A 24,923-nucleotide genomic window follows, 5' to 3' on the forward strand; every position below is an offset into this window, starting at 1 on the left:
GTAGAATGCAGTTTCTTTGCAATTTATCATTAAAGCGGTGGTTTTACGCCTTATCACTGACAGCCTAGTGTTGCTAGCGAAGGGTTCCAGTATTCAGCTAGCGGCCACACACACATAAAAATGCATTAACTAGCAGAGAAGAACTAGGCTGTTCGCTGACTGATAAGTTGCATTATGTGCCAGTAAACAGATAAAGGCCAGAGAAAAACCTTTTTATAAATGGTATGAAACAGTGAAGAGCCTGGGTGGCATGTCCTGTTCGGTGCTGCTCCGTATGGGGGGCCTGATTCAGGTCCTGTTTAATCTGCGGCATATGCCACAATGTACCCATGCCTCTCTTCCTCTGATCTGAGATGTGCTGCTGCACCCTTCATCGTGTTGAGGAGTAGGCCATGTATGGCAGACGTTGGCTAAATTAGAACATTTACTAAAGGTAGTTCTAATCTAGCCATTGTTTGCAAGTCTACACAGATTCCTTAGATCTGTGCAGGCTTGTACTGTGGAAAGTGACAGAAAGTGACACCCCCCCCCCCCCCCCCCCTCCAAAAAAAAAACCCCAGAGTGGGAATCCAGTGATTTTGCAACCAGTCCTGGACATTTAGGATTAGAAAGCGAAATTGTATCTGCACACACACAACTTTCTAAATAAAGACGTGGAACTAAGGCTCCAAGATAACCCCAATTAAATCGTGGTATTTACCATTTATTGTGGGGGTGCTACCAACTACAGTTATGGTAAGTATAGTAGCAAAAAGGGAAAAAAAGGACTGTATTGTCGGTGCACAGATACTCACATCTACCTATATATTCATAAAATTTAACTTTTATTATTATTTAATTAAAACAATGTGACAATAACTAACACACAGACTACAGGTATAGGTGAAACATAGAGGTAAAAATTTAGACACATACAAAACATACAGAAAGTGCATGAGAATAATAAATGTGATTGAAGATTAAAAATGTGTGTCCGCGTGTTTATTCTAGTGCCCAATTAGATATCCTATTGTTCTTGGTTTAAACCAGTGTATTGATTTGTTTGATTATCAGTAAATGATTTATTATTCTCATGCACTTTCTGTATGTTTTGTATGTGTCTAAATTTTAACCTCTATGTTTCGCCTATACCTGTAGTCTGTATGTTAGTTATTGTCACATTGTTTTAATTCAATAATAATAAAAGTTACATTTTATGAATATATAGGTAGATGTGAGTATCAGGTCACTCTTCCTTCTGTGCACCAACAATACAGTCCTTTTTTCTACTACATTTAGGATTAGTGCTGATAATGAGTAACAGGAGGGACCCCGTGTCAAATTTTTCCCTATTTATCACTACCAGCACTAGTTATGAAACTGCACGGGATCCCCCCAGTGTTTTTGTTTATTTTATCTTTAATGATTTTTCATTATAATAGCCTGCGCAGGTGATATTAATCAGTGCAATGATTTCCAAACTCGCTTGAATGAGGTACGTAACTTATTTGAGTGGGACTGTAGCAGAACACCTGCCACTGTGTAAATCCGGGGATTCAATGCGTATAATGGAAAAAACACAGACATCAGATGTTCTATTCCAATGTTTCCCAAACTCGGTCCCCAAGGCACACAAACAGTCCAGGTGTTAAGAATAGCCATACTTGGGCACAAGTGACTAAATTAGTAAGTTATTTTGATTTGGTCATCTGTGCTCAAGCTGGGATATCCTTAAAACCTGGAATGTTAGTGTGCCTTGAGGAACCTTGGTGGCAAACATTATTCTCCTCTATTCTAAAGTGTGGTTTCTCAGCAGGTTTGAGCTTAGTAAACCTGCAGGACGCAAACCCGATGGTAATCCAATTTCAAACCCGCTGCTACTTTGTGTGTGACTCAGAATCAACCTCTTGGAGAAAATTAGTATTAGAGAACTTGTACTATATCTGACCCATAGTCTTGAGAATCCAGCTGGAGCAAAAAATGCACTAACGGGCTAATTCAGCAAGGATAGCAAATTCTGCTAATCAGCAGAGTTTGATATCCTTTGGATCGCATGATGGGGGCCGCCCATCGCTGGGCAAGGTTGCCCAGCATGCTGACCGGCGCGCCTCCCCCCCCCCCCCCTGGATGAAGCATAAATTGTGATCACCTTGCAATTTCTGCTTCATCGTAAAAATTATTGATGCCTCCTGCTGGCGCAGCTTAGCTGCGGCCGCAGGAGACCCGGCACCATCTTACGCATCACGGCGGCTACGTGTAACATCACGCAGCCGCTGCGATCATGCCCCCAACACACACCCCTTCGCGCCGCACCGCCCACCGTTCGTGGCGCTCCGCTCTTGAAACTCCTCCCTGGAAACGGAGCGTTAACCGCCCCCCCCCCCCCCCCCCTGCCCTGACAGGCAGAGGCGATCGCATTTTCTGCCGCCCCCCACGGAAAGTGCGGGCGCATGCGCAGTACGGGTGCTGCGCATGCGCCCGCGGGCCGACCACAAAAACTCAGGTTGAATCGCGATTTACTTTCCATCCTGAATTAGCCCCTAAATCTCTGCTCCCTCCCACCACCAGTGTCTCACCTTCAAAGAGGAAGGTCTCGTTCCAGTGAGGGTTGAGGTTTTTCCTCTTCACCTTGGTCTCTAGCTTGTGCTTTTTGTCTGGCAGCAGATAAATCTTCACAAATGGATCACTGGTTCCACTGAAGTCCTTGGCCGGCAACTCCTGGGCCTTCATGATCTTAACTGTAAGAGTGGAGTCCTGGAAGTTGTAGCCAACGCTGAACTGAATACGACCAAGTGTTTCCCGTCCTGAGCTGTCATGGCCATCTTCGTCATCTGACCCAGGAGACAGCTAAAAGACATCAACAAAACGATGGTACTTTCTATAACACAATTACTCCCCAAAAACGAATTTGTCATATTTGTTTGAAGAATATGTAATTACATATAGACTCATAACATGTGTGTATGGGCAGATTGGTCGTTTTACACCAGATTGGCCAATCACTGCAGCACACAGTCTGGTCCCATCAGGTCAAACTCCTATACACTGAGAACAGAATTGACCAATTACATTTGAAAATAGTCAGCCAACCACGTGCTTGAGATGGGTTTAGTATTAAATACCTACTATCAAAATCCCGACGGCCAAAACACAGACAACAATTGACAGACAGTCAAAATACTGACATTTAAAATACCGAAAATGTCAAAATCCCGACATTTAAAATGTCGACAGGTCAAAAAGTTGACACAAGTTTTGCGTGGTTTTTGTGTATGTCGACATGGACACCGTATAATGTGGGCACGGTGCCTCACTGCGCTCGACACACTATTATATTCCCCCTCCAGGTCCACTGGGTTGGTACAGTATTAACAAATCGGTTTCAATGAAAAATCATGAAAAACTCATTGACTTTTTGACCTGTCGACATTTTAAATGTTGGTATTTTGACCTTGTCGGTATTTTAAAGGTCAGGATTTTGACCTTGTCGGGATTTTGATTGTAGGTAAATTGACCGCATCCTGCTTGAGATGGTTGCCTGTCCTGGAAGAAGAGGGGAGTAGGAAACGTACAGTATGTACAAAGCACAAAACCACTTTTAACACACCCTTCAAATTTATACAACCCAATTGATAATATGATTATTTGTAAATCTTCATTATTCATTAGCCTGCGGATTATTATGAAATCAGTGTAATTTACCAGCTTGTTTCTGCACCATATCAAACTAGTTTTAAATCAGTGCTAGCCACGGGGCGGTGACAACTCTGGGGATCTAGTGATTGGCGTGGATGTGAAAGCTTTGCACCCCATCAAACTTTTCTGTAGAAATGAAGAAGATAGCTGCACTGTATCCTTTATTTCCACCAGATGGCAGCACAATTGAATACAAATACTTGGTAAATCATATAATTATCAGTTTGAGAATACTAATTGACAAAAAAAAAGAAAAAAAGTGGAGTTGAGTGAAAAGCTGAGAAGCCATTTGATTTGCTTCCCTGGCACTCTCTTAGGAATGTTGTGTTTATGAATGCGGCAGCTAGAAATAGAGAAGTACAATACGAGCTACGGGCAATCTAACATTGGTGAGATACAGGAATGACTGAATCATATCTCCACAGCAGCAATCATGCAAGCCCTGCTAAAATCAAAATGGATAGTAAAAATCCAGTAGTGCAATAAGCCCCTGACATCCAACAACAACAATGCATTTGTATCCGCATATTGTACCAATGTGGCCCCAAACGCCCTGACAGACTGATAATTTCAAGTTTTTCCCATTTTCAAGTTTTGCCCATTTTCCTCACCAGGACCCATGTAATATTCAGTGGACGTATGTGTACTAGGGCCAATAAGTAAGAAACAAAATACAGCTTTACACTTACATATATACCAAAGCTCCTGCACTATACAGTTGTGCTGATTGCATGAGGAAAGTACGTATACAGCTTTTGGTGTCCCTGGACTGGGAGATACTAATTGGTTTCACTCACTGCATGACAGCACTGCTATGACAGTCATTAGAATGCGTATGTCTCTCTAGTTGCCTGGTATTTCTTTTACCTGTTTACCCAGATCTCTAGGAAAAAGATTCCTTTTTTTTACCTCCGAAAATATATTTGTATTATTCATTTTATTTATCAATCTATATTCTTATAGCTTTAACATATTAGTAGTGCTTTACAGAGAAAGTACATAACACACACACACACACACACACACACACACACACACACACACACACACACACACACACACACACACACACACACTTGACAGAGGAAACCTAACAAGTCACTATATTATATCCAGCAGTGCCCAGTATCTTATACCCAGCAGCAGTGCCCAGTATATACTACCCAGCAGCAGTGCCCAGTGTATTCTACCCAGCAGCAGTGCCCAGTATATTCTACCCGGCAGCAGTGCCCAGTATATTCTACCCAGCAGCAGTGCCCAGTTTATTCTACCCAGCAGCAGTGCCCAGTACATTCTACCCAGCAGCAGTGCCCAGTATATTCTACTCAGCAGCAGTGCCCAGTATATTCTACCCAGCAGCAGTGCCCAGTGTATTCTACCCAGCAGCAGTGCCCAGTATATTCTACCCAGCAGCAGTGCCCAGTATATTCTACCCAGCAGCAGTGCCCAGTATATTCTACTCAGCAGCAGTGCCCAGTATATTCTACTCAGCAGCAGTGCCCAGTATATTCTACCCAGCAGCAGTGCCCAGTATATTCTACCCAGCAGCAGTGCCCAGTATATTATACCCAGCAGCAGTGCCCAGTGTATTCTACACAGCAGCAGTGCCCAGTATATTCTATCCAGCAGCAGTGCCCAGTATATTCTACGCAGCAGCAGTGCCCAGTATATTCTACCCAGCAGCAGTGCCCAGTATCTTATACCCAGCAGCAGTGCCCAGTATATTCTACCCAGCAGCAGTGCCCAGTATATTCTACTCAGCAGCAGTGCCCAGTATATTCTACCCAGCAGCAGTGCCCAGTATATTCTACTCAGCAGCAGTGCCCAGTATATTCTACCAAGCAGCAGTGCCCAGTACATTCTACCCAGCAGCAGTGCCCAGTATATTCTACTCAGCAGCAGTGCCCAGTATATTCTACTCAGCAGCAGTGCCCAGTATATTCTACCCAGCAGCAGTGCCCAGTGTATTCTACCCAGCAGCAGTGCCCAGTATATTCTACCCAGCAGCAGTGCCCAGTATATTCTACCCAGCAGCAGTGCCCAGTATATTCTACTCAGCAGCCGTGCCCAGTATATTCTACTCAGCAGCAGTGCCCAGTATATTCTACCCAGCAGCAGTGCCCAGTATATTCTACCCAGCAGCAGTGCCCAGTATATTATACCCAGCAGCAGTGCCCAGTGTATTCTACACAGCAGCAGTGCCCAGTATATTCTATCCAGCAGCAGTGCCCAGTATATTCTACGCAGCAGCAGTGCCCAGTATATTCTACCCAGCAGCAGTGCCCAGTATCTTATACCCAGCAGCAGTGCCCAGTATATTCTACCCAGCAGCAGTGCCAAGTATATTCTACTCAGCAGCAGTGCCCAGTATATTCTACCCAGCAGCAGTGCCCAGTATATTCTACTCAGCAGCAGTGCCCAGTATATTCTACCCAACAGCAGTGCCCAGTATATTCTACCCAGCAGCAGTGCCCAGTATATTCTACTCAGCAGCAGTGCCCAGTATATTCTACTCAGCAGCAGTGCGCAGTGTATTCTACCCAGCAGCAGTGCCCAGTATATTCTATCCAGCAGCAGTGCCCAGTATATTCTATGCAGCAGCAGTGCCCAGTATATTCTACCCAGCAGCAGTGCCCAGTATATTCTACTCAGCAGCAGTGCCCAGTATCTTATACCCAGCAGCAGTGCCCAGTATATTCTACCCAGCAGCAGTGCCCAGTATATTCTACACAGCAGCAGTGCCCAGTATATTCTACTCAGCAGCAGTGCCCAGTATATTCTACCTAGCAGCAGTGCCCAGTATATTCTACTCAGCAGCAGTGCCCAGTATATTCTACCCAGCAGCAGTGCCCAGTATATTCTACTCAGCAGCAGTGCCCAGTATATTCTACTCAGCAGCAGTGCCCAGTATATTCTACCCTGCAGCAGTGCCCAGTATATTCTACTCACCAGCAGTGCCCAGTATATTCTACCCAGCAGCAGTGCCCAGTATATTCTACTCAGCAGCAGTGCCCAGTATATTCTACTCAGCAGCAGTGCCCAGTATATTCTACCCAGCAGCAGTGCCCAGTAAATTCTATTTAGCAGCAGTGCCCAGTATATTCTACCCAGCAGCAGTGCCCAGTATATTATATCCAGCAGCAGTGCCCAGTATATTCTACTCAGCAGCAGTGCCCAGTATATTCTACTCAGCAGCAGTGCCCAGTATATTCTACCTAGCAGCAGTGCCCAGTATATTCTACTCAGCAGCAGTGCCCAGTATATTCTACCCAGCAGCAGTGCCCAGTATATTCTACTCAGCAGCAGTGCCCAGTATATTCTACTCAGCAGCAGTGCCCAGTATATTCTACCCTGCAGCAGTGCCCAGTATATTCTACTCAGCAGCAGTGCCCAGTATATTCTACCCAGCAGCAGTGCCCAGTATATTCTACTCAGCAGCAGTGCCCAGTATATTCTACTCAGCAGCAGTGCCCAGTATATTCTACCCAGCAGCAGTGCCCAGTAAATTCTACTTAGCAGCAATGCCCAGTATATTCTACCCAGCAGCAGTGCCCAGTATATTATATCCAGCAGCAGTGCCCAGTATATCCTACTCAGCAGCAGTGCCCAGTATATTCTACCCAGCAGCAATGCCCAGTAAATTCTACTCAGCAGCAGTGCCCAGTATATTCTACCCAGCAGCAGTGCCCAGTATATTCTACCTAGCAGCAGTGCCCAGTATATTCTACTCAGCAGCAGTGCCCAGTATATTCTACCCAGCAGCAGTGCCCAGTATATTCTACTCAGCAGCAGTGCCCAGTATATTCTACCCAGCAGCAGTGCCCAGTATATTCTACTCAGCAGCAGTGCCCAGTATATTCTACCCAGCAGCAGTGCCCAGTATATTCTACCCAGCAGCAGTGCCCAGTATATTCTACCCAGCAGCAGTGCCCAGTATATTCTATCCAGCAGCAGTGCCCAGTATATTCTATGCAGCAGCAGTGCCCAGTATATTCTACCCAGCAGCAGTGCCCAGTATCTTATACCCAGCAGCAGTGCCCAGTATATTCTACCCAGCAGCAGTGCCCAGTATATTCTACTCAGCAGAGGTGCCCAGTATATTCTACCCAGCAGCAGTGCCCAGTATATTCTACTCAGCAGCAGTGCCCAGTATATTCTACCCAACAGCAGTGCCCAGTATATTCTACCCAGCAGCAGTGCCCAGTATATTCTACTCAGCAGCAGTGCCCAGTATATTCTACCCAGCAGCAGTGCCCAGTATATTCTACTCAGCAGCAGTGCCCAGTATATTCTACTCAGCAGCAGTGCCCAGTGTATTCTACCCAGCAGCAGTGCCCAGTATATTCTATGCAGCAGCAGTGCCCAGTATATTCTACCCAGCAGCAGTGCCCAGTATATTCTACTCAGCAGCAGTGCCCAGTATCTTATACCCAGCAGCAGTGCCCAGTATATTCTACCCAGCAGCAGTGCCCAGTATATTCTACTCAGCAGCAGTGCCCAGTATATTCTACTCAGCAGCAGTGCCCAGTATATTCTACCTAGCAGCAGTGCCCAGTATATTCTACTTAGCAGCAGTGCCCAGTATATTCTACCCAGCAGCAGTGCCCAGTATATTCTACTCAGCAGCAGTGCCCAGTATATTCTACTCAGCAGCAGTGCCCAGTATATTCTACCCTGCAGCAGTGCCCAGTATATTCTACCCAGCAGCAGTGCCCAGTATATTCTACCCAGCAGCAGTGCCCAGTATATTCTACTCAGCAGCAGTGCCCAGTATATTCTACTCAGCAGCAGTGCCCAGTATATTCTACCCAGCAGCAGTGCCCAGTAAATTCTACTTAGCAGCAGTGCCCAGTATATTCTACCCAGCAGCAGTGCCCAGTATATTATATCCAGCAGCAGTGCCCAGTATATTCTACTCAGCAGCAGTGCCCAGTATATTCTACTCAGCAGCAGTGCCCAGTATATTCTACCTAGCAGCAGTGCCCAGTATATTCTACTCAGCAGCAGTGCCCAGTATATTCTACCCAGCAGCAGTGCCCAGTATATTCTACTCAGCAGCAGTGCCCAGTATATTCTACTCAGCAGCAGTGCCTAGTATATTCTACCCTGCAGCAGTGCCCAGTATATTCTACTCAGCAGCAGTGCCCAGTATATTCTACCCAGCAGCAGTGCCCAGTATATTCTACTCAGCAGCAGTGCCCAGTATATTCTACTCAGCAGCAGTGCCCAGTATATTCTACCCAGCAGCAGTGCCCAGTAAATTCTACTTAGCAGCAGTGCCCAGTATATTCTACCCAGCAGCAGTGCCCAGTATATTATATCCAGCAGCAGTGCCCAGTATATCCTACTCAGCAGCAGTGCCCAGTATATTCTACCCAGCAGCAATGCCCAGTAAATTCTACTCAGCAGCAGTGCCCAGTATATTCTACCCAGCAGCAGTGCCCAGTATATTCTACCTAGCAGCAGTGCCCAGTATATTCTACTCAGCAGCAGTGCCCAGTATATTCTACCCAGCAGCAGTGCCCAGTATATTCTACTCAGCAGCAGTGCCAAGTATATTCTACCCAGCAGCAGTGCCCAGTATATTCTACTCAGCAGCAGTGCCCAGTATATTCTACCCAGCAGCAGTGCCCAGTATATTCTACCCAGCAGCAGTGCCCAGTATATTCTTGTTAGGGTCTCCTGCCCTGTGCTGCCACGTCGTCATGGCAACCGGGAGACAAGTGCTAGTGGAGTAACCTGAGCGCAGCTGATACTCCGGTTCGGGTCTTTTGCTGTGCAGTGGTTATAGGCTCTGTGCACGGCAGGGGATCCGGTGCTGGTTTTTGTGCTCACAGTCTGTGAGGTCTGAGTGGGGCGTGGACAGCACCTGCTTTATAAGGCCTCTTTTCAGGGTAAGCAGATGCTGCTGAATCTTTGTTGGTTAGTCAGTTCATGAAAGTTAGCCAGTACTGTGTAGCTTTGTATTTGTTTGTTGCTTACTGCAAATAGGCCTGGGGATTTGGTATTACACTCTGCCAATCCAGACCTAGCAGTAAGACTGGAGTCAGTCGTTTAGCTTGCTGGGGTTCTGTTACTACTCTGTGAACTTAGCAAGTTTGCGGCTGTATTCTAAGACTTGCCTGTCTAATCCTGTCTCACTGTGCTAGGTGTCAGGGGTCAGTTTAGTGGCAGTAAGCTAAAACCTGTGCACTGCAAGTGAGAAATAGGATTGTGGAGACTCTCCTTGTGTCTGTCATTCCATCTCTGACCAAGGAGTTTACTGCCACACCCGTTGGTAACCCTTTAGGGTTTTGCTGTTGCCCTTAGCAACAGCATTTCGGGTTCTCTATGTATTAAAACACAACATCTTGCTTTTTCCATCTGTGCAGTTCTAATACAAGGGAGATACCCAGTTCCTTAGCCTCTGGGCTTCTCTGTTCACTTTGTGTGTATTTTGTTACCCTATTACCTTCTGTGTACGTTATGTCATATTCCCCAGTTTGTCTGTGAGTCCATTTGTTTTGCATAACAGTTCAAACACCAGTACATTCCTGCAGACACTGGAGTGCATAACAGTTCTGACACCAGTACTTTCCTGCAGGCACTGGTGTGCATAACATATTCAGCAGCCTAATACTCCTGTTGAAATTTTGTGGGAATATGGAGCATACCCCTCAAAATACGTTGCAACAGGTGGTCGATCAGGTGCAGGTCCTGACTCGACAATTTAATGATTTGTCCATTAAAATGCACACCTCCCAGGCTGCTGGTGGAGCTCCCGCAGCAGCAGCACCTGCAGGGGTTAAGGAGCCGAAAGTAAATCTCCCGGATCGTTTTTCTGGAGATCGCTCGCAGTTCTTTTGTTTCAAGGAGAGCTGCAAGCTATACTTCCGGCTTAGGCCTCAGTCTTCTGGGTCGGAGATTCAGCGGGTGGGCATAGTGATTTCCTTGCTACAAGGAGACCCACAGGTCTGGGCATATGGGTTGCAGCCTGACTGTCCGTCGCTTAAAAGTGTTGATGCTTTTTTTACGGCACTGGGCATGTTGTATGATGACCCTGACAAGACGGCCTCAGCCGAGGCTCCGATTTCGATCCTTAAGCAAGGGCGAAGGCCAGTTGAGGTTTACTGTACGGAGTTTCGGAGGTTGGCCCATGATACCCAGTGGAATGACCCAGCCCTGAGACACCAGTACCGAAGAGGTCTTTCTAACCAGATAAAGGACCAACTGGTACAATATCCCTTGCCTGATAGCTTGGATCAGCTCATGCAGTTATCCATCCGGGTGGATAGACGGCTGAGAGAGCGTAGGCTTGAAAGGGAGACTGAGATTTCCTTCCTTCCCAAGGGAACCTCAGACTCTGAGGAATTTTCTGAGGAGCCTATGCAGATTGGGGCTACCCGCCTCTCCTCGCGTGAGAAGACGCGGAGGAGACAGCAGGGGTTGTGTTTGTACTGTGGGAATAAAGGTCAAGTGGTAGTATCATGCCCAGAAAAGCCAGAAAACTTCAGGGCCTGAGGGTGATGGGAAATATCCTGTCAGGCCAGAAGTCAGAATTTCCCAAGAAGACTTTTATCATTCCGGTGACCTTGAAGATCCTCGGTCAAACTGTCAAGACTGAGGCCTTTGTGGACAGTGGGGCCGACGGGGTTTTTATGGACCGCCAATTCGCCCTGAAACACTCTGTTCCCTTAGTACCCTTGGCATCGGAAATTGAGATTTGTGGGTTAAACGGGGAACCATTATCCCAAGGTAAAATTACCTCTTGCACTAGCCAGATTTCTTTGTTTATTGGAGCCACACACTCTGAAAAATTGTCCTTTTATGTGACTGTCTGTACTTTTGCCCCATTGGTGTTGGGGTTACCCTGGTTAAGGGCCCACAATCCTCAATTTGACTGGGTCTCTGGGGAGATTCTTAGTTGGGGTACTGATTGTTTCAGGAGTTGCTTGAGCCTTCCAGTCAGGCTCTCGCAGCTAAGTTTGCCAGGATTGCCAGGGTGTTATGCAGATTTTGCGGACGTGTTCTCCAAAAAAGTTGCAGAGGTACTACCTCCCCATCGCCCCTATGACTGTGCCATTGATTTGTTGCCAAATGCTAAGCTTCCCAAGAGCAGGTTGTACTCCCTGTCACGTCCTGAGACTCAGGCTATGGCAGAGTACATTCAGGAGAACTTGGCTAAGGGATTTATCAGACCTTCACAGTCTCCAGTTGGGTCGGGGTTCTTCTTCGTGGGTAAAAAGGACGGTTCGTTGCGACCCTGCATCGACTTCAGGGAATTGAACCGTATCACGATTAAAAACTCATACCCACTGCCTCTCATTTCGGTCTTGTTTGGCCAGCTTCGTACTGCCACCATTTTTTCTAAGATTGACCTACGCGGTGCGTACAATCTAATCCGAATAAGAGAGGGGGATGAATGGAAGACTGCCTTTAATACCCACTCAGGGCATTATGAATATTTGGTGATGCCTTTTGGGCTCTGTAATGCCCCGGCAGTCTTCCAGGATTTCATGAATGATGTGCTCAGGGAATATTTGGATAGATTCTTAGTTGTATACTTAGATGACATCCTAATCTTCTCCCATTCCCTGGAGGAACATCGGAAGCATGTACGCTTAGTCCTCCAGAAACTCAGAGACCACCGGCTTGGGGCGAAGCTGGAGAAGTGCGAATTTGAAGTTCAGCAAATCGCATTTCTAGGATATATTATCTCCCCAGAAGGTTTCCAAATGGAGGGTTCCAAGGTACAGGCAGTCCTGGATTGGGTGCAGCCCACTAGTTTGAAGGCGCTTCAGCGTTTCCTGGGCTTTGCGAATTTTTATAGACGATTTATCGCTGGATTTTCGTCTATAGTGGCACCCTTGGTGGCACTCACTAAGAAAGGGGCGGATGTTGCTCACTGGTCTTGTGAGGCTAAAGCGGCTTTTGCCCGTCTCAAAAGGGCATTTGTTTCGGCCAAGGTGCTGCGACACCCAGATCCAGAGCGTCCTTTTGTGGTGGAGGTGGATGCCTCTGAGATGGGTATTGGGGCAGTGCTTTCTCAGATGGGAGTGTCTGATAATCGCCTTCATCCCTGTGCTTACTTTTCCCGTAAATTTTCGCCTGCCGAGATGAATTATGACGTGGGTAACCGGGAATTGTTGGCTATTAAGGATGCACTCGAGGAGTGGAGACACTGGCTTGAGGGGGCTAAGTTTGTGGTCTCAATTCTCACTGACCATAAGAATCTGGCATATTTAGAGTCAGCGAAGCGTCTCAATGCCAGGCAGGCACGATGGGCTTTGTTTTTTGCTCGCTTTAATTTTTTGATAACATATCGCCCTGGGTCAAAAAACATCAAGGCTGATGCGCTCTCGCTGAGTTTTGCTCCAATCCAGGAGACCACCGAGGAGCCGTTGCCCATTGTTTCCCCATCATGTATTAAAGTGGGCATTACCCAGGACCTCTTATCATTAGTCCTTAGAGCACAGGAGCAGGCTCCTCCAGACCTTCCGGTAGGTCTTTTGTTTGTGCCTCCTAGGTTAAGACAGCGAGTGTTCCTGGAATTCCATGCCAAGAAGTCGGCAGGTCACCCGGGTATTGCCAGAACTCGGGAGTTGCTATCTAGGGCGGTGTGGTGGCCCTCGGTGGCTAAGGATGTGGATCAGTGGGTTCGGGCATGTGACATCTGTGCCCGAAATAAGACTCCTAGAGGGGTTCCTGTTGGCCCATTACATCCACTCTCTATCCCATCTAAGCCATGGACCCACATTTCAATGGATTTTGTGGTGGACTTGCCCAAATCCTCGGGGATGACAGCCATCTGGGTTGTCGTTGACAGGTTTTCGAAGATGGCGCACTTCGTTCCACTGGTTGGGCTGCCATCAGCCAGACGCCTGTCTGAATTATTTATGCTGCATGTTGTGCGTCTCCACGGGTTGCCACTTGATGTGGTCTCTGACCGCGGATCCCAGTTTGTGGCCAAATTCTGGAGGGCATTTTGTTCCGATCTCCAGATTTCTGTCAGCTTGTCGTCAGGCTACCATCCGCAGTCTAATGGGCAGACTGAAAGGGTGAACCAGTCCTTGGAGCAGTTCCTCAGGTGTTATGTCTCCAAGTGTCAGACTGACTGGGTTGCTCATCTGTCCATGGCGGAGTTTGCCTATAACAACGCGGCTCACTCTGCTACAGGGATCTCTCCCTTCCTTTGTGTGTATGGGCATCATCCTAAGGCCAATTCTTTTGACCCCCTGGACTCCACGCCTGGTGGTTCCTCTGTGGTTTCGGTCCTTAGAGGTATTTGGCGGAAAGTGAAGAAAGCCCTTGTGTCTGTGTCATTAGTGACCAAAAGGGTTTTTGATAAGCGGAAAAGACCCTGCAGCTTCAAATTAGGAGACTTCGTCTGGTTGTCTACCAAGAATTTGAAGTTGAGACAGCCATCTCATAAGTTAGGGCCCCGGTTCATCGGCCCTTATAAGATCACCAGGGTTATCAATCCGGTGGCATTTCAGTTAGATCTGCCCCGTTCTTTGGGTATCAATAAAACATTTCATTGTTCCCTTTTAAAACGGGCGATTAGTAATCCTTCTTCCAGTGGAAGACCTTCCCCTCTTCTGATACGTGGCCAGAGGGAGTTTGTTGTTGAAAGGATTCTTGACTCCAAGGTGGTTCGGGGTCGGCTGTCATTTTTGGTGCACTGGAAGGGGTATGGCCCGGAGGAGCGGTCGTGGGTGCGCAGTTGTGATCTTCATGCCCCCAGACTGATACGCTCTTTCTTCTCGCAGTTCCCCCATAAACCCGGTGGTAGGGGTTCTTTGACCCCTCGTCAGAGGGGGGGTACTGTTAGGGTCTCCTGCCCTGTGCTGCCACGTCGTCATGGCAACCGGGAGACAAGTGCTAGTGGAGTAACCTGAGCGCAGCTGATACTCCGGTTCGGGTCTTTTGCTGTGCAGTGGTTATAGGCTCTGTGCACGGCAGGGGATCCGGTGCTGGTTTTTGTGCTCACAGTCTGTGAGGTCTGAGTGGGGCGTGGACAGCACCTGCTTTATAAGGCCTCTTTTCAGGGTAAGCAGATGCTGCTGAATCTTTGTTGGTTAGTCAGTTCATGAAAGTTAGCCAGTACTGTGTAGCTTTGTATTTGTTTGTTGCTTACTGCAAATAGGCCTGGGGATTTGGTATTACACTCTGCCAATCCAGACCTAGCAGTAAGACTGGAGTCAGTCGTTTAGCTTGCTGGGGTTCTGTTACTACTCTGTGAACTTAGCAAGTTTGCGGCTGTATTCTAAGACTTGCCTGTCTAATCCTGTCTCACTGTGCTAGGTGTCAGGGGTCAGTTTAGTGGCAGTAAGCTAAAACCTGTGCACTGCAAGTGAGAAATAGGATTGTGGAGACTCTCCTTGTGTCTGTCATTCCATCTCTGACCAAGGAGTTTACTGCCACACCCGTTGGTAACCCTTTAGGGTTTTGCTGTTGCCCTTAGCAACAGCATTTCGGGTTCTCTATGTATTAAAACACAACATCTTGCTTTTTCCATCTGTGCAGTTCTAATACAAGGGAGATACCCAGTTCCTTAGCCTCTGGGCTTCTCTGTTCACTTTGTGTGTATTTTGTTACCCTATTACCTTCTGTGTACGTTATGTCATATTCCCCAGTTTGTCTGTGAGTCCATTTGTTTTGCATAACAGTTCAAACACCAGTACATTCCTGCAGACACTGGAGTGCATAACAGTTCTGACACCACTACTTTCCTGCAGGCACTGGTGTGCATAACAATTCTACCCAGCAGCAGTGCCCAGTATATTCTATCCAGCAGCAGTGCCCAGTATATTCTATGCAGCAGCAGTGCCCAGTATATTCTACTCAGCAGCAGTGCCCAGTATATTCTACCCAGCAGCAGTGCCCAGTATATTCTACCCAGCAGCAGTGCCCAGTATATTCTACCCAGCAGCAGTGCCCAGTATATTCTACTCAGCAGCAGTGCCCAGTATATTCTACCCAGCAGCAGTGCCCAGTATATTCTACTCAGCAGCAGTGCCCAGTATATTCTACTCAGCAGCAGTGCCCAGTGTATTCTACCCAGCAGCAGTGCCCAGTATATTCTATCCAGCAGCAGTGCCCAGTATATTCTATGCAGCAGCAGTGCCCAGTATATTGTACCCAGCAGCAGTGCCCAGTATATTCTACTCAGCAGCAGTGCCCAGTATCTTATACCCAGCAGCAGTGCCCAGTATATTCTACCCAGCAGCAGTGCCCAGTATATTCTACTCAGCAGCAGTGCCCAGTATATTCTACTCAGCAGCAGTGCCCAGTATATTCTACCTAGCAGCAGTGCCCAGTATATTCTACTCAGCAGCAGTGCCCAGTATATTCTACCCAGCAGCAGTGCCCAGTATATTCTACCCTGCAGCAGTGCCCAGTATATTCTACTCACCAGCAGTGCCCAGTATATTCTACCCAGCAGCAGTGCCCAGTATATTCTACCTAGCAGCAGTGCCCAGTATATTCTACTCAGCAGCAGTGCCCAGTATATTCTACTCAGCAGCAGTGCCCAGTATATTCTACCCAGCAGCAGTGCCCAGTATATTCTACCCTGCAGCAGTGCCCAGTATATTCTACTCACCAGCAGTGCCCAGTATATTCTACTCAGCAGCAGTGCCCAGTATATTCTACCTAGCAGCAGTGCCCAGTATATTCTACTCAGCAGCAGTGCCCAGTATATTCTACTCAGCAGCAGTGCCCAGTATATTCTACCCTGCAGCAGTGCCCAGTATATTCTACTCACCAGCAGTGCCCAGTATATTCTACCCAGCAGCAGTGCCCAGTATATTCTACTCAGCAGCAGTGCCCAGTATATTCTACTCAGCAGCAGTGCCCAGTATATTCTACCCAGCAGCAGTGCCCAGTAAATTCTACTCAGCAGCAGTGCCCAGTATATTCTACCCAGCAGCAGTGCCCAGTATATTATATCCAGCAGCAGTGCCCAGTATATCCTACTCAGCAGCAGTGCCCAGTATATTCTACCCAGCAGCAATGCCCAGTAAATTCTACTCAGCAGCAGTGCCCAGTATATTCTACCCAGCAGCAGTGCCCAGTATATTCTACCCAGCAGCAGCGCCCAGTATATTCTACTCAGCAGCAGTGCCCAGTATATTCTACCCAGCAACAGTGCCCAGTATATTCTACTCAGCAGCAGTGCCCAGTATATTTTACTCAGCAGCAGTGCCCAGTATATTCTACCCAGCAGTACTAAGCAGAAATTCAGCAATGACAAAACCAGCGACTAGTACATTACACTCAGCTGGGCCCAGCACATCCACATAATCACATCCACTATGCTGCATTGCTGTCACAGCTAGGGTCCCTGTAGCATCCCTGTTTCTGTATGGAACCACTAACCATAATCACTATTATCAGTAATGTACAGTATGTTCAGCATAGGGAAAGAAGATGGATCATGATTGTGATTCATCTTTGGAGGCGACGTGTTGTCTATTTACTAAGCCTTGGGTGGAGATAAAGTTGATGGAGATAAAAGTACCAGCCAATCAGCTCCTAACTGACATTTTAAAACACAGCCTGTAACATGGCAGTTGGGAGCTGCATTCTAGGCTTAGTAAATAGACCCCATATCTCTCAGGGGCCTATTTATCGAATAATATTTGTAGGCTATTACCCCGAAAAAATACATTTTTGGGGAATACCCACAAATATTAAATGATCACCCTGAAGTACTATGGAGAGATCACAGCAGATATCTCCAAATCCTGCAGTAGTCCCTCCATTTCCAACAGCATTTACAACCCCCATAAGTTTCAATGGGGCTGCAAAGCTGCCGGATTTACCAAGTTCCAGAATGGAGCTTAGCACTCCAGATGGCATTACCCTATTTACAGTTTTTTTAAGAGGGAGCCGCCTGTCCCTGGGGACGCATACGCCAGCTGACGGCCGCACATACATACTGGCTGCTGGCAGGGGTGTTTTAAGAGAGGAGGGGACCCCTGTGCAGCCTCCATCGCAGGCCCCCTCCTCTCCGGCAGCAAGTCGACTCTGGCATAAAGCCACGGCGGCCATTTTCCAAGTGATTTGTGTCCGACTGCAGAGCCGCCCCCACGGGACTCCAGATAGGTAAGTATAATATATGAGTGCAGGGTGTGTGATGTGGGCCCCCCTGGACCCAGGGGCCCGTGTGCACCGCATACACTGCACGCATTATAGAAACGCCTATGGCTGCTGGGGACCTGAACAGGAAGCAGTGTGGTAGCAGTACACTATGACTGCTGGGGACCTGAACAGGAAGCAGTGTGGTAGCATTACACTATGGCTGCTGGGGACCTGAACAGGAAGCAGTGTGGTAGCATTACACTATGACTGCTGGGGACCTGAACAGGAAGCAGTGTGGTAGCAGTACACTATGACTGCTGGGGACCTGAACAGGAAGCAGTGTGGTAGCATTACACTATGGCTGCTGGGGACCTGAACAGGAAGCAGTGTGGTAGCATTACACTATGACTGCTGGGGACCTGAACAGGAAGCAGTGTGGTAGCATTACACTATGGCTGCTGGGGACCTGAACAGGAAGCAGTGTGGTAGCATTACACTATGGCTGCTGGGGACCTGAACAGGAAGCAGTGTGGTAGCATTACACTATGGCTGCTGGGGACCTGAACAGGAAGCAGTGTGGTAGCATTACACTATGGCTGCTGGGGACCTGAACAGGAAGCAGTGTGGTAGCAGTACACTATGGCTGCTGGGGACCTGAACAGGAAGCAGTGTGGTAGCATTACACTATGGCTGCTGGGGACCTGAACAGGAAGCAGTGTGGTAGCATTACACTATGGCTGCTGGGGACCTGAACAGGAAGCAGTGTGGTAGCATTACACTATGGCTGCTGGGGACCTGAACAGGAAGCAGTGTGGTAGCATTACACTATCACCCTGCTTTCAGCTCTCCCCCCTCAGGATGGGATCTTATTGGAGTCTGTGTCCTGGCAAGAGCTTTACAGTAAATTTGCGTGAAAATATTCAAACATGCACCAAAGGCCCAGATCTGTTCTTCCAATAAGTTGGGAGATATGTATTACACTTCTGCAATAAAACATTCAAACACGTCATAGTAACACATAAGATATTACTGATGTCCACTCACCGTTGTTATAATTTAAGACATAGGTGGAGACTTATGAAATTGGAGTATAGCCACACCTGGACCTCTCTCACCTAGGATCTCCTGGGGCACAGCCTACAAAAGTAGATAAGTGGGCATGACCACTAATATATGAAGCCATACCATTGCGGAATATCCTCCAAGGGAAATCTTGCTTGTTTTATGTCGCACCCCACAGGGAAATGTGACCAAGAAACAAGTAAGATGTCATACCACAATGGCTGGAAAGCTGTGCTTCTGCGATTGCGTGCAGTATTGAATCTGTCCTATAGTAACGGTATGGAGACAATTAATTGCAAGTCGAGCTAATTCCTTAAGGCTGCATATTCTTTGTTACCAGCGACCTGTTAGCAAGATTTTACAGCAGATGACAAATTGCTGGTGTAGCGGAGGCCTAACTAGGACAACTGTTATCAGCTGCTCTCAATTACCAAAAATAAGACACTGCTCCTTAATCACAAGGGAGCCTACTAACGAGACACAACATTCTATCTTTAAATGTGTTTGTTTTTAGCCTGTTAGATCTTTTTTTAGCATACATAATAAATGCCCCAATGACAGGAAATGTACAAATGAAAGTGCTGGACGGAAAAACACATTGATCATTTCAGTATATGATCCTAACACACTCTTGCCATTGCTGCATTACAGAGATAGGGGGAATTCAATTGAGGACAAAGGGTGAGGATTTACGTTGCCGCTGCATTTAAATGCCAGCAATGGCAGCCCTACTCTCACCCTTTGCCCGGCTTATTCACACCCTGGTTTGCTCAAAAGTGCTCGCTACCATATGGGACAGTGAACACGTTTCAGAGAGATACCGCTGCTGTAAAGTGCAGATACCGCATATATTTGGCCGGGCAAATCTGTTCGCCCTCAACTGAATTTCCCCCATAGACTTCATTTAAATGTTATTCCAGCAAAATCATAAACCTCACACGTCAGATGCATCCACGCGCCACTCAAGCACACTTATCTTATGAAATAAAGACACCACAACTGTAGTTGGCGTGAAAGGGGTCAGCTTTTATTTTCTGACTGAGAGGGAGGCCTATTAAATACTAAAACTAAAATGCAGACTTCCCTCTCTAACTAAGGTGGCGGGGAGAAGAACGGTTTAACATAATAAACGTAACATGGGTGATCAACATTATAATACATAAAAACAAGCAATAAAAAACATATGTGTGAGGGAGCCTCCTGCCCCAGATGTTCCGGGATCGGCCTCCTGCCTCCATCCCAGACATTGAAAAATCCAAAATCCAAGGACAGGGGTCGACCTTCTGCCACTACCCCTGTCCACCAACAGTTGCAGGGACGGTGGTACGCTCCGCCCCTACGGGATAAAAAATTGGGCCACCAGCCCCGCAATCCACATATGTTTTATACCAATTATATGGACCCACTTGGTAAAATGATGCCCGTAAACTAATTCTAAAAGATATAAAATTACCTCAAAGTACACCCAAACTGACTAACCGTGAACTCATAATTAAATTTAAGTAACCGTTCAGAAAACCGGCCAACTGCCAGGTTACCAACCTGCCACCGCCACCGAACTAAAAACCCACACAACAAAACAGAAAAACTAACTAAAGAGATCTAAGAAAGCACGAAAGAAAAACCCAAATGGACTATCAAAAAGGAAAAAACTATCTAAAGGGACCTAAGAATGTGAATAATGTCCTCCAGGAAGATCAGCATGCCAGCCCGCGACAAATGCACCCCGTCAGACCGGTATTGTGTCGGATCACGGTAGGAGATACCACCGTGCGGCACGACCAGCCCGCCATGCTGGAGGACAGCACGACCAACGACCGAATTGACCCGCCTCCGAACCAGGTCAATCGCCCAGGGTTAAAGGCTCCGCGCCAAGACCGCCGGGGGACGATGTCTGACCAGAGGATGAGGCAAAACGGCCAGTCAGCCATAAGTTCCAGTAGCTGACGCCTGATCTCGAGGCGAATGTCGAGCCCAGTGCGGCGTACCAGATCATTGCCACCCAGATGCAAGACCAAAATCAGGGGGTACCCAAAACGGCCAACTGCCGCCCGAAGCCAGTCCCGCAGGCCATCCCAGTGGAGGCCTCTACGCCCCAACCAGCGCACAGCCTGCAGCTCCGGAAACCGTGTGGTGTCGCAGGCCAGAGCCGACACGGACAGCCAATAGATGTAGGAATGGCCGACAAACCATATAAAGTGCGGATCTAACCGTCGTCCTGCAAAAGAAGGGTGTGACGAAGGTTAAGAAATGAAATAAATAAGGTATGTAAATGGGAAACCTAACTGCGTCCCTAACGGGAGGAAGTGGGGGGGGGGGGCGCCCAATTTGACTTGAGGCAAAAACAAAACTTCGTTAGCCGGCAAAAGCCGTAATTAAAAACCAACGATAAAACAAAAATTCCTCAAGGCCCCCGCAATCACAAAGTGCGACTGCGACGAGCGGCTAGTCCTCAAAGGGGCGCACTGGGAGGAAAAGGCCTGATATAGCGTCTGACTGCACCAGACCTCCACCTACCCAGTGCCCGGACTTCGACCTCGGACCAACCCGCCGCAGCGGCAGCTGAAGCAGCGCCGATGCGGAAAGAGTGAGTCCCATAGTCGGCCGGAGATAGACCCAGGTACAAAATACAACGCCCCAAAACCGACCGGAATTGATATCTGGTCAACGGGGAACCGTCGCTATGGACGAGCCACCCGGTGGGCGTTGGAGGCTGTATGGACGAATAAGCCCGGGCCGCGGAAACTGGACAAATGCCCCGCGCACGAGCCGGACCCATTCGAACCCACTGCCCCCTGCCGGCTACGTCAGTCTTGGAGCGCTGAATCCTGCACCATAAACCGTCGGGGCGGACGATGACGTGGGCCTCCAGCATGGGCGAGGCAGAAGCCCGAGAGACGGACACCAGCTCACCCACCCTGAACGCACCGTGGAAGGCCATAGTAAAGGCCGCCCGGAAGAGGCGAACCTCGTATCCCGAAGAGCAAATGCTCTGTAGGGATCCCAAAATCCGCCTCAGCAATGCACCGGTGATCGATTGGCGAGTATCCGGGAGGGGCGGAGTCGCCCGAGCCCAACCTTTCAACACCCGTCGGAGGAAAAAGGACTTCGTAAAATCCGCTTCCCCCCGAAGCTGCAGAAAGTAAGATATACCTGCCAGAACCCTGTTAACAGACGCCCGCGAAATCCCGTCGGAGTACAAAACCCAGATGTAGTCTAAAAGTAAATCATGAGAGGTCTTACCACACTGGCCTCTCTCCAGGAGGAAGCGACACCACCGCTCCCAGGCGGCCCGATAGGCCGCAAAAGTTGCAGGGGCCAATGACCTGTGGGCTAACGCCTCCAAACCGGGTGGATGACCTGCCACACAGAAGCAGGACATGATTCCCCATGGAGTAGAGCTGCAGGAGCCAAGCGCCTAAATCGCTGCAAATCGCCGCGTGACAGGGCATCTGCAATTTCGTTACGCACGCCAGGGACATGCTTGGCTCGCAACGTAATGTTGTTCACCAAACATAACAAGACTATCTGCGCAATGACCCGCAATACCGGCAAGGACGTGGATTTTTGGCAGTTGATGGCAAAAACCACGTCAAGATTGTCGCACCAGAAGACTACATGTTTGTTACGCAGGGCATCGCACCATAATTCCAAAGCGACCAGAATAGGAAAAATTTCCAGCAACAACATGTTCGTAGTGAGGCCCTTGCTAAGCCAGGCACGCGGCCAAGGAGACGCGCACCAACGGCCCGCGAAATAAGCGCCGAATCCAAAAGCGCCAGAGGCGTCCGTGAAAAGCTTCAGGGACGGGCTAGACACGACCGCCTCCTGCCAAATACAGATGCCGTTGAAACGAACAAGAAAATCGTCCCAAATACGTAAATCCCGGCGGATTTCAAGGGACAACCTAAGGAAATGATGCGGGCGTCTAACCCCCACGGTAGCCCGTTCCAATTTTCTACAGAAAACCCTGCCCATGGGGATAACCTTGCAAGCAAAGTTAAACAGGCCCAATAGGGATTGGGCCTGCTTGAGAGTGAGCTTGCCCGCGGCCAGCGCATATAGGATACCGTCACGTAAACGCAACACCTTGTCCGAAGGAAGCCTACAGAGACCACCGACCGTATCAATCTGAATCCCGAGGAAAACCAAGGAGGTGGAGGGACCCTCCGTATTTTCTGGTGCAACCGGAACCCCGAAGCGTGCAAAGAGGGCCAGAGCCCCCTGCAGCAAGTTGACGCAGCGAAGGGAATCTGAGGGGCCGATAAACAGAAAATCGTCCAAGTAGTGGGAAATTCCCCGTTCGCCCGTTGCCTGCTCGAGACACCAGTGGAGGAAGGAACTGAATCTCTCAAAGTAGGCGCATGATATAGAACAGCCCATAGGGAGGCACCGATCTATGTAATAGCCATCGTCCAGCTTAAAACCCATAAACCTGAAGGCGGAAGGGTGCAGCGGAAGGAGACGAAACGCAGACTGGATGTCCAACTTACACATAACTGCCCCCGGGCCAAAAGACCGGATGGTGTCTATGGCCGAATCAAATGATAGGTAAACGACCCTACACTGGTCAGCAGGGATAGCATCATTAACCGAGGACCCCATAGGACAGGAAAGGTGTTGGATGAGGCGAAATTTGCCCGCTGTCTTTTTGGGCACTACGCCTACGGGGGACAAGACCAAATCTGGCAAGGGGGGTTCCCGGAAAGGGCCTATCATCCTCCCTAACGCCACCTCTGCCTCTACCTTGTGCCGGAGCACATCCGGAAACTCCCGAGCCGAACGCAGGTTCGTACCCGCCCCGGGACCCACCCGTCCATGTATCGGCAAGGGGAAACCCGACGCGAATCCCGAGTGTAAAAATTGGGCGTCCACCGACCGCGGGTATCGTCGCAGCCAGGGAATGAGCGCCCGAAGTCTAATTGGGGTGGGAGCTGTGGCCAGCGCCGGTGGCCGCGGGAGCGCGACTCTGTCGGGACTGCGAGCCAAAAGCACTCCCGGTCCCAGGACTGAAGACACTGAAAGAGGCAGGAAATGGTGGATTAGCAACCTATATCCATGGCAGTACAGCCCCTATCCACCATCCAGCCAATAGCCTCCCGGTTCCTCCATCTACGTTCCTCCCACTACAAAAAAACCTTAACCCCTTCCAGGCCAAAGTGATGCACTGAGCAGCGCTCCGCAAGCCCAGACGGTGCATTTATGCTGCTATGGTCATATTATATTCCCTACGCAGTCTTTCATGTATTACTGCATATGTTCTGCCAGTGTCAGAGGGGAGAAATCACCAGAAATACATATCATGCACAGCACATCATAAATACACAATAATGGCCCTCATTCCGAGTTGTTCGCTCGCAAGCTGCTTTTAGCAGCTTTGCACACGCTAAGCCGCCGCCTACTGGGAATTAATCTTAGCATAGTAAAATTGCGAACGAAAGATTAGCAGAATTGCGAATAGACACTTCTTAGCAGTTTCTGAGTAGCTCCACACTTACTCGGCAACTGCGATCAGTTCAGTCAGTTTCGTTCCTGGTTTGACGTCACAAACACACCCAGCGTTCGCCCAGACACTCCCCCGTTTCTCCAGCCACTCCCGCGTTTTTCCCAGAAACGGCAGCGTTTTTTCACACACTCCCATAAAACGGCCAGTTTCCGCCCAGAAACACCCACTTCGTATCAATCACATTACGATCACCAGAACGAAGAAAAAACCTCATAATGGCGTGAGTAAAATTCCTAACTGCATAGCAAATTTACTTGGCGCAGTCGCAGTGCGAACATTGCGCATGCGCAATTAGCGGAAAATCGCTGCGATGCGAAGAAAATTACCGAGCGAACAACTCGGAATGACCACCAATGTTTTGCAGAATCTGAGGGACACAATGGACTCCTCTGTACTTTCATAGGGGTCAAGCAAGGTATTGATACCCAAATTAGCAGACATGACAGCATGAATCATTTCATGAGTGACCTGTTTGTCTGGAGCGATACTTACCACTATCTGACTGAAATCACCTCAGCTCAAACTATTTATACATTACATACATTTATAATATTATTACACTCACGTCAATTAACCATCATTGCTCCTCATTGTCAATGACAGGATGAGCCTGGGG

At 48.3% G+C, this 24,923-nt stretch overlaps 1 protein-coding gene across 1 annotated transcript in view; it reads right to left on the reverse strand.

Annotated features, from left to right (window-relative positions):
• Nucleotides 1–24,923, reverse strand: part of SYT7 (synaptotagmin 7) — a 642,713-nt gene that overhangs the window by 42,767 nt on the left and 575,023 nt on the right. The window contains exon 9 of the mRNA XM_063944176.1: nucleotides 2,556–2,826. Coding sequence (XP_063800246.1) covers nucleotides 2,556–2,826 — 271 coding nt within the window. The remainder of the gene's footprint in view (nucleotides 1–2,555; nucleotides 2,827–24,923) is intronic.

This window comes from Pseudophryne corroboree, chromosome 11, assembly GCF_028390025.1.
Source record: "Pseudophryne corroboree isolate aPseCor3 chromosome 11, aPseCor3.hap2, whole genome shotgun sequence".
In the NCBI taxonomy this organism is placed as follows: domain Eukaryota; kingdom Metazoa; phylum Chordata; class Amphibia; order Anura; family Myobatrachidae; genus Pseudophryne; species Pseudophryne corroboree.